This window comes from Ctenopharyngodon idella, chromosome 23 (genome assembly GCF_019924925.1).
Source record: "Ctenopharyngodon idella isolate HZGC_01 chromosome 23, HZGC01, whole genome shotgun sequence".
Lineage (NCBI taxonomy): Eukaryota > Metazoa > Chordata > Actinopteri > Cypriniformes > Xenocyprididae > Ctenopharyngodon > Ctenopharyngodon idella.
In genome coordinates this window covers 17,133,185-17,148,588 of record NC_067242.1, presented here as the reverse complement: position 1 = coordinate 17,148,588, position 15,404 = coordinate 17,133,185, and the positions used below count along the sequence as shown (strand labels likewise).

The window sequence follows — 15,404 nt, the reverse complement described above, 5'->3', positions numbered from 1 at the left end:
TTGTAAGAAAAAGCTGGACTTTTATTTTGAATGGACAAACTACTGTCAAATGACTTGAATGAAATGAATAGCTTTAAACTGTTAAGCGTGAAAATATATAATATAAAAGAACTGCTTGGTTTTGTCTTTAGTTTCATTGAAGCAGAAAATATATACAACAAAAAGGCAGAAGTAAGAAACACTTTGAAAAGCATCAGATCAAAACATACATCAATCATGACTATAATAAATACCAATCATTTCCATTTCATCGCGATGAGGTGATACATCTTTACAAGGGAATAATAAGCTGGACTCAAATGAGTGAAGCCACGCCCACATCCTAAACAGCACGTGAAGGCAAAAATAAAGCAAGTACATTTCTGATTGTGCATTTTTGCTCTAAACGCATGTAGTACTGAGACAAATGAATGGGTCTTGCATGCAAATGCTCCTATCGGGTCAAATAAGGCTGCGCCGACAGCTGAAGTCTAGATGGTCAGATATGTACATCGATTCATTTCCTCAAAGCTCATTCAGAAACATACAAACTTAAACGTCTTCACTGTGAAGTGGAAACAATATGGGCAACACAAATTTGCATAATATGATACACGTTGCATAATATACGCAGGTTTTATCAACAAAACGTTTTTGAAACTACTAAATTTATACCCACAATTCGTGTTGTCATTTGGGTTCAACCAACCAGTCAGAGTACAATCAAATTGAGCTAGGTAAATTCGTTTAGGTAGTTACATCGTAGTAAACACCACTTTATGCCTGTCCAGAATACTTTTTTTTTTTTTCTTCAAGCATAGATTTAGCTCTATTTATATATTACAAATGTTTCAATATTCGAAGAACAATGTGGATTTAATTTCTTAATAAAATAATTTGTCAATAAACAGATTAGAATTCTCTGAAATCTACATAGTTACAAAATGTTAATTCTCTATATCACAGGCAACCTTATCGGCGGTCACATTACAGGCCGGAAACTCTGATTTTTAATCAATAGGTAGGTTATATGTAAGTTCACTAGACAGTGGCTCCTCGTGTTAACAGGCACAAACACTAAACCTTTCTTTTGTTAAACACATTGTTCTCTTTATTGCCCAAACCATGAATAAATAGTCCTAATGCTCAAATGCTAAACGTGAAATAATTTAACCGAAAGTGTTACTTCATAGTAATAGAATAGATTATTAAATACTTTGCAGTTGGTGCCCTTCCTCCACAGCTGAAACAAACATGTGCTTCACATAGGTTAATGTAGGTGGGAAACGTGAACAAGCTGCTTTATTTCCACTTCTCCAGAGCACAGTGTGGCTCAGATAATATTCAGCTGGCATTCGGAGAAAAAAAAAAGAAAAGAAAAAAAAAAAAAATCCCAAAACAAAATAAATAACTCGGTAAGAATAAATAAAAGCAATTCGAAATAATGGTCAACATATATCGCGGCTATATTACGCGATATCTGCGGCGTGTAGAATAAATTAAAAGAAAATCGCTCACTTTTCTCCACCTTGTGCTGATGATCCAACACCATAAAATGGCATGAAAACAATCTTAGACTCAGAGACAACTGGGCAGGCGTGAGACTGACCCATCTACTCTCTGATTGGTTCATTTTTTCACAGATAAAGTGCTAACTGAGGAGCCTCTGGGGGATTTGTGTACCGTTAGAAAATCCCAAGGAGCCGTTTTGTGGAACAGGAATCCTTCCTCTAGCTTTGCAAAAAAAACTACAGACCACCATCTCAAGTCGAAAAAGTGACCGAGACAGAAGCCCCTAAAAAAGAGGCCTGAATGCTGTTTATTTAGGTGGAAATTCTCAGAAAAAAGCCAAATAACAGCGATGGTCAAAATGCATTGCTTCTGAAAGCTAGAAAAAGTCCCTGAGATACATAATCAGCATTATGACTCCCATTGGTGCCCCTTCTCAATTCATATAAATAACCTTAGCAATAATAATAATAATAATAATAATATTAATGGTAAATGATGATAATACCACCAATGTGGGTGAGAAGTTCTTCACCTTCCTGGCCATATGTACAAATATTCAAAAATCAGTCGGCCAGACTTGTTTTTGAACTGAAATGTTAGCTGCCACTGCAATGGCAATAATGATAATAAAGATTGTTATAATAACTTAATGCTTTGCTAACATCTTAAAGGCAGATAATGCAAATATTGATATCCTGGGATGGAGGGTCTCCATTCATAAAGAAAAATCAAAAATGGCATTCATTTACAATCCCATAGTTCAGTGTACAGTGATCATACAAGAGCCCCCCATTAGACTTTTACAGACTCCATCACTGACAGCTTCATGGCGTCTTCTAGCATTTGATTGTCCGTGAAGGTGGCCGGAGGTTCTGGGACAGAATCTGACAAGCCGATCAGAGACTCCAGGAGACAAGTGCCCGGGTCGGCCGCCTGCGGAAGGCTGGGGTAAGTAGGCAACTGGAACTGAAAGAAATTGTCCACATGCTCGTACTCCTTCAGGGAGTTGTACAGCGAGCTCGGTCCCAGACAGGGAAAGCCATCGAAGAACTCCAGGTCCGACTCGGATGACAGGCTCAGGTCCATGTAGCTGGCCGAGTGATCGATGGAGGGTGAGGGCGTGTGGGGGACGGAGCCATTGTGGAATAGAGCAATACCTTGATTGGCGTTCTCGTCTAAGAGCTCAGACATGGCCGTGCGGTTGTTGTCCGTTTGCGACGTGCTGAACTTGTCGTCTGCCGCGCTGAAGATGCCGTAGCCCATCGACTCGCTCTTTTTCTGCTGGTTGTTGTTACACTCCCTGATAGAACAGTCCTCATTGTCTGTGTCGCTAAAGCTTAGGATTCTCGAGAGTCCATTTTCGTCAACATCTAACGGCGACTGCTCTCTCTGAGCATTTTCGGCCGATTCTGAGTCCTCGCTCTGGCCTGAAGAACTAGATGAATCTGTCATGTCGCTGCTACAGCTGTTCTCTCCCACAGATACTAGCTCCGAGCTGAAGTGAAATGTAGGTGTCTCTGGCGTGGTGCTGCTCTCTGCTGGGTGGCTTGGGGTACTGCAGTCTGGCTGATCCTCAGGCGGCGACTTGCTCTCCGGTGTGTGCTCCTCCAAACGCTTCTCCAGCTCCAGCTTCATGATGGTGTGGATGTAGTGGGTTTGAACTCTGCTGGAGTTGAACTCGATGCGGCCCTGCGTGTTTCCACAGCCGTCTTTAGTGCAGCCACATGGAAAGGATGAGTGGTCCATCTGTAAAAACAGTAAACATTACATTAATGTATTAAATTAATACAGTAGTACAATTAGTAAAATTTATTCAGGATTATTTGATGAATAGAATGTTATAAAAGTGTATGTAAAGACGTTCATAATGTTACAAAATTGTATATATTTATGTATTTATCTAATACATTTATGTGTCCTTGCTGAATAAATGTTTTTTTTTGTTTTAGTTTTTTCGGTTAAAAAAACCCCCAAAAAAACACTGACCCCAAAATTTTAAACTATAACGTATGCATTTTATTTGCCGCATTCTCTACAGTTGGAGCTACAGGAATACCTGTAAAAATAACCAATAAGCTTCTCAAGGAAGTCTGTCGGGACTTAAACGCTCACCTGACATTTGATCCCAGCCAAACTACAGCTGCAGCTCTCCGGCTCGCAGAAGCCCTGGCAGTCGCATCCACAGTCTTCCCTCGATGTACGCAGCTCGTGCAGTTGACGCTTCTCCTCTTTATCGATTTTTTTCACACCAGCAGCTTTGAGGATGGCTAGCCTTCTCTTAGATGGGTAGGGATGCAGGAAGGAGCCGTCATCCAAGTTCACTCCGCTGAGGTCGATTTCATCCTCAGGGATGTCATCGACAGTCAACCTTTCAGCTTCTTCAGACTCCTGGGTACCATTTTTGGTAAGCTGACACAAGAAAAGAATATTTACATGATTATGATGATGTTTTGATTTAAATACAGCTTGTTTGACCTCAATGTGTGAAAATTAAGTTCGCTACCTTCAGCTTGAGAGCTTCCAGTTTCTCCTCCTTCATTCGGTTTTTGAGTTTCTCTCGCCGAAGGTGGCGCTGTGCTACGGCAAACTCCGCCAACGTGTAGCGGCGCTGGGCGCTGTGCCTCTGCACCATGCCAAGGGTGCAACCTCCCCGGCTGGGCACGCTGGTGAAGCCCTGGCAGCGAGGGAAGAAGAAGACCGTAACCTGGTCAAACTGCACGTTGCCTCGTCGTGTGCGCTTGGCTTTCTTCAGGATAGATGTGGCTGGAAAAAGAGAAAGAAAGAGGATAAATATAAGACGTTCAGGCTTGTGGTGGACTTAAAAAGAAAACATTAAGTGGAAAACAGCGGGCGAATACATTCACAGGAATTTATGCTTGGAATTTCTTAATGGAAAACTGGGAGCACATGTCTGAGAGAGTGGTGGAAAAAAAGAAAGTTTTGTTCCTAGTATCTCATTGGGGAGTATTTGAGTAGGAAGTGTGCCAAACCTAATGGGAAGACTTGGAGTGGGTGAGTCTCTTGTGTACACATCAAGATCACATTAACGTTATTGTTACGAGTGCACTACTTCGCCACTAGATGGCAGTCCTCACATAGCAAATCAGCACATTGTAAATGCCAGAGCTCATTCCATCATACTAGGCTATAAAAAAAACAATATTTCACCAATCAACATGTGCAACAGTTCAGCTAACAGTTTTCGATCAATTCCAGTCACATGCAAAGACAACTGCATTCCTCTTCACTCATGTCTGACAAACAATCCACCCAGGAATTTCCCTTTGGCACTGAAGTGTGCAGGGGGAGAAAAGCGTCCAAAATCACAACCCAGCGGCTGGATGATCTGGAGGTTTGAGGTTTCTGGAAGTGGTGAGGGCACTCAAGACACTTGCTTTTAAATAAAATACACTCCATCTTTATATGAAGACTTGCTAATTATTCCTACAACCAGTCAAAAATCAGTCAATGTCAGCGGTCGAAGCGTTTCAAAGTGAGGACTTTTCTTCTTGAAACATGAAAACCCTATTTTTTAAATTGTAAATTCCATATCCACAAGAATATTTAAAGTTGAATGTTAAACTCTGTAAAAGAGAAGCTCATTTTCCCTCGAGGCCACCAGCTCACTGATTGTTATCTGAAGGGAATGGAGGGGATGGGTCTCATTGTCCCAACAGCTGGTTTATATTAGACTTGCAATGGTGGGAACTCAAACTCGCACTCATTTTTTAGAAGCTTGTACAAATGTTTTGCTCATCTAACAAAAAAGATCTGATGGACAAGCCTAAAAAGTACAGTGCATAAGGGGTCTCACATGAACCTGATATATAGGCAGCACCATCTCAGAAACACAATGACATGTTGTTGTTTGAAGAACAGAGCAGCTTTATGTGTTATCAAGTTGGTATTAGTGATCTTATGAATTAGAGTAAACAAGCACTGATTTGACATCTCAGTTATGCAATGAGTCAGATTCTTGTGACTTCATCTAAAATGCTAAAATTGATAATCTATGGATGTTAGTCAGGGTAGACAGCATGTTTTATTTTAGGTAAATGAAAACGAGGTGGTGAGGGAAAGACAAACAGCATGTTCAGTGGTTTGTACTGTTAAGTGTGTTGGTGCCAATCATTATGCAACTCTGAAAACACATCCAAAATCTCCAGAAAACATGGGTTGTGAATATATTAGACATGTGCAAGCTACTGAACAGACTGTACACTACTGTTCAAAAGTTTAGGGTCAGTAAGTTTTTGTAAGAAAAATACTTTTCAGCAAGGACATTAAAATGATCAAAAGTGACAGTAAAGACATGTATATTGTTACAGAAGATTTCTATCTCATGCTGTTCTTTGTCAAAGAATTCTGAAAAAATGTATCAGTTTCCACATATTAAGCAGTAAAACTGTTTTCAGCAATACAGTTTAAACGCATCAAATCAGCATATTAGAATGATTTCTGAAGGATCATGTGACACTGAAGACTGGAGTAATGATGCTTTTCCATCACAGGAACTAATTACATTTAAAAATATATTTAAAAAGAAAAATACTTTAAATTTTAACAATGTTTCACATTATTACTGTTTTTACTGTATTTTTACCAAATAATTGCAGCCTTGTTGATATAAAAGACTTCTGTCAAAAACAAAAATCTTACTGTCCATTTGAATGCTAGTATACATCTGCCACTTACAGCTTAGTTTTCATTCACGTCAAATGAAATATGCCATCTAACCTAACTGCGCTCTCTTCTCTGACTTTGTTTCATAAACACAAGCAGACAACCATATCGTTTCCCTTCCTCTTCTCTTCATCCCTGCCTTCCCGCTCCGCGCCCCTTCAGTCTCTTAGCACCTGTGCTGGGTTCATGCCCGGTGCTCAGACAAAGCTCTGCGTTCATTCTGTCTCCGTCACATGGCACACTCTCTGGCTCCCTGCCCTGCCATCCTGGGAAACTCACAACTGTTTGCTTTCCCTTCCCTGACTCACCCCAACAACCTGGATGAGCGGCCTGCAGGAGATGACCTGGTGAATGTGGCATCCATCAAAACATCCTGTGTAATTAGCTGCATCCATGTAATTAATCTTACACCCCCCCCTATCTCAATAACACCTTATCAGGTAGGACACAGAATGGCTGAGATAAGCCTTGCAGACCTTATGCATGGGAAATAGCAATGGAAATGGGAGTTTGACGATTCCCACCTTAAATAAGAACACTAATCAGAGAATAAATGATTAGATCAAAGGGGAAACTCACTGTTTAAGGACGTTGCTGGGGAGCTGGGGTTGCTGGGGGTTGAATCCAGGGTGTCGGAGTAGCAGCTCTCCCCATCCGAGTCCCATTCGGAGTAGGCAGAGGAGGAGAGAGAGGAGGGAGAGGAGGAAGAGTAGCATGGGTCCTCCTCCACCTCCTCGTACTTCCTCTTGAGAACCCCGCTCATGGCGCTAGTGTTTGGTGATCTGTGGGAAACAAGCAAAGACAGAAAAGAATTATAGGAGTGTTAAAGAATGTAGAATGAAGATTGTACAAAGTAACATTTATCTTTAGCAACACTGTGAAAGTGAAAATCACATAGCAGCATATTTGGGTAAAAAAGGGTCACATGACTAAAGCCCTGGGTATACTTTTTTTTTTTATGCGTACGCTAGTGTACGCGCACAGTCGAAAGCACAGCCTCGGAAAGTATACTTCATTTGACTCGTACGCATACACAGGAATTCAACGCATGTGCAGTTTTAAACTTTGGGCATAAACATCATCGTTTTCAAATATCTCCATTTTCACAGTCCACACTACAATGCGAATCTCAGTGTGGATGGAAGGCCAAAACATGTAGAAAAAGATGCAATTTCAAGTGTATCTGGATTAGTGTAGATGTAGCCAAAGGGGGCAAAAATGAAAGTTCACTTCCAAGCAATCCAACAGCTAATTTGTTTTGCTATGAATATTGCACTGGCGATGTTATCAGCCAGTGTAGCATTCTTATTGTCCTAATAGCAGTTAAATGTCCAGTGAGGTTTTTAAACACAGGCTATGAGCATTACACTCCAAACAAGCAGCTGACCACGCTTTATGCTGCCTCTGAGCGGCGAGGAAAACAGGAAGTAATCAATCACGTCCCTCAGGTGCAAGTCAACAATTACCAGACCCTTCACCCACTTCCAAATCCAATCGCATAGACAAATACATTGATTAGGACGGGGGTTGATTACATAGCCACATTAGCGAGGATGGTAAATTTAGGTTACCCCACTCAAAAAGCACACATCACTGAGCCAGTAGCAGCAATTACACTTTGCACAGCTGCTAAATGCATTTTATGAGACTCTGTAGTAAATGTGTGTACAGCTTGGCACAGTAAACATGTTTATGTAAGCCTAGGCTGCATTTGTCGCTGCTCCCGTGGAGAGGTTGCTTATTGGGCAATAAAAGCAATCAATCCTTTGGCAGGAAGAGTCTAGCCGGTGCCCATCAGCCTTTAAGGGTCAGAGCCGGTGCAGCGCAGCCGCGTTTACATGAAACCATCATTTGATACTGGCGGCTGTGGACTAATTTTTTTCTCTGCCCCGAGATAAACCCCAGCCAGCTAGTTCACCTCAGGCTCGGCCTCTCGCTACACTCCACAGCTCAGACACATTAATGCTGAAACAGGCAGAATCAAAGGAAGGAAGGAAGTGGGGAAGGAAGGAAAAGGTTTGATTTAGAGATAAAAGTTTTCACTGCTGCTAGAGCGAATCAACAAAAATTAAACTTGAGATGTGACAGGATATAATTCAAGTACTGACTTATGACTGGCTATATTAACTGCACTAACAGGGCCATTTATTCCCCAGAAGTGATAATGAGCAATAAATAAGTGTTTCAGAATAAGGCTTGTTCCCACTTCTGAGAAAAAGTGACAGACGGTCGTGACTGGCAGATTATACAGCTCATGATGTTGGTCTATGTGTCATCAACAAAAAAATAAAGAGCCAACTGACACTGATTCATCCCTGCCATATAGAGTGTGACTAACACAATATGACTCAATAGTAGTCTGCCATTTGTCTAATAATCAACTTAATTTTACATTACCAAAGTGTACAAATACTTTTTTGTTTGAGTTCAAACTGAGCAATTTCCAGTGTTAGCAGTCAGTAAGATGGATTTGTGTAACAATAAATTGAGTAATGTTGTTTAATCTTCCCTTGGGATACACAATATAACCAATATTAGATATTTTCTAATTAAATATTAGATATTATATGTTTTATTACATGGACTTTTGACTTATTTTATTTACAATATGTAATTATATATTGATATTTAATTGAATATTTAATTGTGCATGCTAATTTCCACTATTTTCCATTTAGATTACCTTTGCTATCATCTAACTCATTTTAAGTTATTCTTTAATAACACTAAAAATTTAACGCTATTAAAAGTAATCTTTAGTAAATCGCAAAATATACAGGCTTATTTTTCACACATTATAATGATGTAATGCCTAAATTCACTTGTGGTTTTAAATTGATTTTAGTTTTAAGCGATTTATTTTTATACCACGCAAAATAGTACAGAATAGTGTAGAATTTTAAATACTGGTGATTTATCGTTATTGGCCATAACATGAAATAATACTGGTCTTCAGAAAAGATTATGTAGACTTCCCTTTCCCACAGGTTGCTCTGTTTACAATCTGAACTTCATTCTCTCTCTGTGCATGTGCATTTCACACATTAGTGCCACCGTCGCAAATGTGCCAGACATCGAGGGCGCGTCAGTGCCGTCTGCACATTCAGCCGTGTCTCCCCGGCTGCCAAACGTCGCTGCCAAAAAGCACAAGGTGAATCTTATCTGCGTCTAACCCTGCAATATCTTCCATGAGTCAAACTTATCTGCTCGTGCAACACCAGCTGAAAGCAAACAATACTTGAACCTTGACTAGAGGAACTCTACAAGCCAAACAGTTGCAAAGTTATGCAATAGTTTGTGTCACACGTTAATACTCGGATGCAGGTTTTAAACACACAAATGACACAGCAAACAGCTGACTTTTCTAAAAACGGCAGTACAGGCTAAGGACATAATCTATTTTTATTGCAAACTGTATGTGTCCAGATCTGTCCTCATTTGCATGCAAACAGAGCCAGCGCAGGGAGCGTGAACCCTTACATGCTACGTCTTGATTGAAAACAAGAAGCTTTCTGCACAGACAAGCTCACAGACCTTGGCAGGAAAATTTTTATATATATTTATATATATTATATATAGCAATATAGCAAGATGATGAGAGAGAACTTGACACTTGACTCTCACCACTCAAGTTCAGAAGACTGCAAAACAACTAAGAATTCATCCTCATCTGCTCATTTGACTAGTAAATTGGCTGTTACATTTCTAGATGCAATCCACTCACGCTTTGTACAAGAAACCACCTGAATTCGGTATCTGGTGCTCATCAAACCCTTGTTCTCATCAGTCTCAGACACGGAGTTTACCTTCACATTCAACTATTATCGCTACTCCTCATTTGACAGAGAAAAAGAGAGAATTCCCTGAGGACGGCATGCATGCCTACCAAGCAGAGGAGTTTTAATTAAGGACTCTGGACAGTGAGGAGAGGGGGAGGACGGCACGGGAGAGATGGAGATAGAGGGGGGAGAGAGAGAGCAAAACCTGGGTGTTAGAAGTGGGTCATTGTCTCTTGACTGCAGCCTACCTGACACATTGATTTGTTAATCTTGCTTAACGGGCAGAAACAATGACGACGAGCTAATCCCAGGAACAAGAGAGGGGGGAAGTGGGGGGCTCAGCTGTAGGTCAATCTGGAGCTTGTCCTGTTGCACTCCAACATCAGCAGCGACTAAAAATACGAGCAAGAAATCTCACAAATAAAATACAAGCAGTCAAAACACACCATCTACCCATAAATCCGCCATAGAACAGGTCTGGATTTCACATCCAGGCAGAAGCTGTCACCAGCGAGGTATCCCAGACTCTCTGAGCAGGTGAGATGTTCACACTGGAGCATAAATTATGCAGGACTGTCATTCCAATAAAGGCAGTGCACTGATGAGGAATTCTCAATGCTGTAGTCACTAAGGACGGTGGATATAAATCTCGAGAATGGCCACAAAAGCAGCAGATTGCTGAAACTGGATCTTTATCTGCTGTCGGCGGTCTCACGTACACAAAAGCTTCATTAAAAATTCTTTAACTCACCAAAAGGCGTAAAAACAGCCGACACCATGGAGAAGCCTGTGTAAACTGCAAACATTGGAATCCCGACCTCATGTTATGCAAGAGCGTTGACTTTGCCCCTCCAGCTCACGGCTTCCATCCAAGATAATGTAATGAGTACCATGTACCTCAACTAAACTATCTAAAAATATACAAAAGTGCGGCTATGAAACCTGGCTGCTAAAGATGGTGTAAAAGCACTTGCAAGATAACTGGAATCAAATCCAGATTCTACAATTCTACCAGAATAAAAGAAAACGCTCCCCCTGCTGGTCAGCTCTTAAGAACTGCAGTCAGGGGGGAGGAGGGAGCAGTGTGCTGCTCCGATCATCACTCTAGATGTTCAACTACGCCAGAGACATTCTGTTCCTGAGATTCAACCCATGCAGAGTACACATTCATCCCAAATAGGAGTGTGCACTGATGTGGGAGGAGTGTAGCGGGCGAGAACTTTAAACAAATAAATAATGCGATGTCTCCAGCCCACAGGAATTCTCCTCTGGCACTGCGACACATTCTGTAATAGTCTATCTATCCCAGATGTGTCTGTGTAGTCCAGACCACTATTGCCCAAGAGGAATCACCTCAGACAGAAACATCTATAAAAACACCTGACGGGGCTTCACGAGTCATCAAAGATTATGTTATTATGGTGGAGATGAAGATTTGTTTCACAGGTCTGCTAAGCATAGCTGCCACTTCTACTATGAATTTCCAAAATTTGAAATATGCAGACAAAACAAGATTTATAAAACACCACATATTGTGCTGCAGATTACAAGTTTACTTTACTGATATCCAAAGTGACATCTAGTATCTAAATAACTACAAAAAAAGACAATAATTCTGAATTAGTTGGTTTTCAGGTGGTTTTCCATACTGGGGTCCGTAGAAAAGTAAAGAAAAAAAAAAAGTAAATAATTTTTTTTTTTAATTTATTAAAATAAATAAAATATTTAAATACATCTAATAGCACAGTATAGTGCGCATAGAAAAAAATCTAATGTAAGATTATTATTAAAAAAATATTTTCCAAATGATATTTAAACTATTTTTTCACAGTCTTTACACAAGAAAATATCTAGCTGCCTTTTCAATTTTAGAATGGGTTCCTTCACATGTGTACGATCATATTTGGGGGTCTGTGGCATCTAAAACACTGAAAACCCCTGACTTAGATTATTAAGAGGCATAAAAAAAAAAAAAATAAACATCTCAAAACACCCTCTGAAAGTTATTTAACAGTTCTGAGCGAATTGTTCCTCACGTTTCAAGTCAACGAGTGGAAAATATGACCGTTCAGGAAATTGCCTGAACTGAAAGGAGATATTTCCATTACACACAGAACAATTTGCATCAATATCCGAAATGCAAACTTCCAACAGAGTGCGCAAAGTGTAGCTTCCTTGACAAGTCATCAGCATGAATAACTTAATGGTGGCTAAACAAATAGTAGCCATCTTTACCAGTCTCTTAAGACTCTCAGGGGAGAGTATGTGTGTGTGTCTAGGGTGGGGGAGCTCAGGGGTCAGCAGCTCATGTCTGGGGCACTCACTGGTACCTCACAAGCTGGGAGGAATGCTCGAGAGTGACAAAACAGATGGGATCCCTCTGCTTCTCTGTTTTTGAGACATCAGGACCTCCACCTCCCCCAATACCATGGCACAAAAGCCACACACTGAACTAGCCCAAATAGGAACACCCAATCTGTGGGTGAGAGCCTAATAAAAAAGATGAGACGCTAATAATACAGACATCATCTCGGTTAAAAAGTATGACTGGTTTAAATGAGACACATGAAGACTCACATGAAAAGAGGGAAGGAAACATCCCAGACATGTCACTTGAACCAATTAACTGAATCACTAGTCAGGGCTGATTTCACGTGCAAGGTCGCACCTCATCAACCCAGAAGTATATAAAATAAATAATGCTTATCTTTTATGGGTCCTATATAAGTTTAGCGTGTACTAAAATTCAAAACATCACTGTTGTTTCATAGAAAACAACTCACTTGTGACCGGTGTGAGTGACAAACACATTTTAAAAGACATATTAAAAAAAAAAAAAAAAAAAAAAAAAAAAAAAAGTACTTAGGTCAATTTGTCAATTTGGGAATAAACACGCTCATGTAGGTGAGGTATATAAACAAAAAAAAAAATCCGACTGTGTCATAATTGTTCCCACAAACAATCCAAGTGAGGTCGCGCGAGAGACCGCGACTCGCTCAACATAGCAGCACGCGCAGCATAAACACCCTCAAACTTACGGAAACAGTCACAAAAACACAAAGAAGATATCAAGTGCTGCTGCGCTGGGATTTTCACAATATACAAAAATGCTTGAACTAAAAAGTTTACATACAAGCTCAAGCGAATGCAACAACTTCCCCTCTCAAACATTCAACCTGCTTACAGACAGGGACAGTAAACTATCTCACAAAAGAATATAGTAAACATGCAAACCAGCAACTAACAAACCCTTGTGAAATGAGAACATCAAGTTGCATTTTCACGTCAGTTATTCCAATCACGCCGCGCACAAGGTGTTAGTGATTGTTGCCTCCTTTCTCGTGACCACCCTCCCCTCGTGATTGACTGATGTCAATCACAGCAATAATCAAAATATATTATATTATATTATATATATATATATATATATATATATATATATATATATATATATATAATATATAATTATTATTTATTATTTATTTTTTTTTTTAAAGTTTGGATCGGATCAAGTGAGGTCTCCCTCAGACCTGCATTCAGCCTCGCATGCACCCCCGGTGACGTCACTGAGGACTGGAAGTGCATGTGAGGCTGAGCGCAGATCTGCAGGCAGACTATTGAAATGATGCGGTGTGGCACCTTAAGGAGTCGCTCGCGCTTCAGAAGACACACCAGCACTATAAACGTGAACGGGGAATGCACTCAACACATGAACACATCCAAACCAGCAATTACGGCTTATCGGACACACACACATACGGTCCACTATGCTGGAATTCTGCCAATGGATCCGATCAGAACCGCCAACTGCTGCTTATTAGAATTATCATTTAAATCAAACCCATCAACCACAGCCATTTAAAGTCTGACAGAGAAAACGCTTATATTTACTCCGAACAATACACACTTAACATAGCCTACACTTAAGCATCAGGGTTAAAATAATAAATCGTTTAGGAGTTTATTAGTGAAATAAAACGTTTCATTCATTAACACTGAAAACGCCAGACAATGGTAAATAATGTAAAGTTTAGTTAGTTTTTTTTCTATGTCATGGCAGCACACAACAATTTCCTCTGCTTTAGCTACTTGAAATAGTTACACAACAGATTTTATCGGTTTACTCTGGCCGACAAAAGAACACTGAAACTATCTGGCTGGACTCCAGCACCGAGGTTTGCCTATTAGACACATTACAAGTGCAGTGTTTAACAGCGCGGACCTCCGCTACTCACCAATAAGGTGTCCGATCAGCATTAGTATATCACAATATAGGAAAAGATGAAGCGGTAATAATCCAAGTGACTCGATCGAGCGTTTATCCGTGTATAGATCCCGTTCTGTTCGTGTGGCTATTGTGCGCTCGGCGTACTGAAGCAGCAGCTGAAGCTGTTCCTCTTGTCTGAAGCAGACGGCTGAGCAGCGCAGTCTTTTCGTCAGTGGAAAACTCCCTCCTGGCGTGTGACGCAGGCGGTGACACTGCCCACGCGCCGCTTCCTGCCTTCCGCGCGGAGCGACACTCCTCCTGGCGCGCTCGCATCCTGACAGAAAATCACTATAGTAACATGATTGAGAAAGGACCGGAACACAGTAACCTGCAGGTTATGGGAAACAGTAAATCTTTCATTACACTGAAAAAATTTACTATGGTAACCATAGTTTTCTGACATTGTACTACAATGGTAATAAAAATAGACCTATAGGGTGAATTCAGGTTGTTGGGACACTTTCCCAGTCATCTCAATGGAATCCATAGTGTGTGTTAGTATATAATAAAATAAGAGTGTGTGTGTCTGTATGTTTTATATATATATCTTTATCTCTATTTTAATATTTATTCAACACTCTTGATAGTGATATTGCTTAATTAGAACCGAATAAATTAAATATAGGCCTACGCAGTTTGATGTTGTTTGCGTGGTTATTATTCATCATTTCCTGAGTCAGCCTCCATAGAATTAATGAGTCATAAATCTTTTGCATCATTTAGTAAATCCTGTAATACTTTTGCATCATTTAGTAGAAAAACTTGTAAAGCCATTGCCTAATTTATTGGTCATACTGTTGCAGACGTGCAGTACTGACACGGACACAAGGCCGTAACCATGTCTAACCATTTTTTATAAAGTATAAAGGAAAAGAACAGTAAAGGAAATGCTAGGTCTATTCTAGTAGGGAAGTAATCATTTTGAACTATTTGCAAATAATATTTTAAAATATGCTTGCATTCTCTTTTATTTGTATGCCTAATATGTTGAAAACGAAATACGTTTCACCTCATGTCACATTCAGTTAGGAATTACATGAATCACGCAAATGATACCATATTTTCCAATTCAAAACGGCCGTATTTGAGGAAAAAAAGACGAGTAGTAGACTTTTTTCTATTGTAAATTTTTATCGTAAAACAGCTGCCAAATATTAAATGTTTTGCTATCTTACCTCACTCTC

The 15,404-nt window shown here is 40.1% G+C and overlaps 1 protein-coding gene across 1 annotated transcript; it reads right to left on the bottom strand.

Moving 5' to 3' along the window:
- Positions 1-14,434, bottom strand: csrnp1b (cysteine-serine-rich nuclear protein 1b). Its single transcript, XM_051881493.1, has 5 exons — positions 14,189-14,434; positions 6,754-6,956; positions 3,995-4,254; positions 3,604-3,900; positions 1-3,237 (listed from the first exon to the last, which is right to left on the bottom strand). Exons 2-5 carry the CDS (start codon positions 6,935-6,937, stop codon positions 2,284-2,286), a joined length of 1,695 nt encoding a protein of 564 aa, XP_051737453.1. The 5' UTR covers positions 6,938-6,956; positions 14,189-14,434; the 3' UTR covers positions 1-2,283.
- Between the last annotated feature and the right edge of the window lie 970 nt (positions 14,435-15,404).

Coding starts and splice junctions, on each gene's coding strand:
- csrnp1b (XM_051881493.1), bottom strand. CDS start 6,937: ATGAGCGGGGTTCTCAAGAGGAAGTACGAGGAGGTGGAGGAGGACCCA. Junction 3,901..3,994: donor TGGAAGCTCTCAAGCTGAAG/GTAGCGAACTTA, acceptor TTCTTGTGTCAG/CTTACCAAAAATGGTACCCA. Junction 3,238..3,603: donor TGGCTGGGATCAAATGTCAG/GTGAGCGTTTAA, acceptor CTGTTTTTACAG/ATGGACCACTCATCCTTTCC.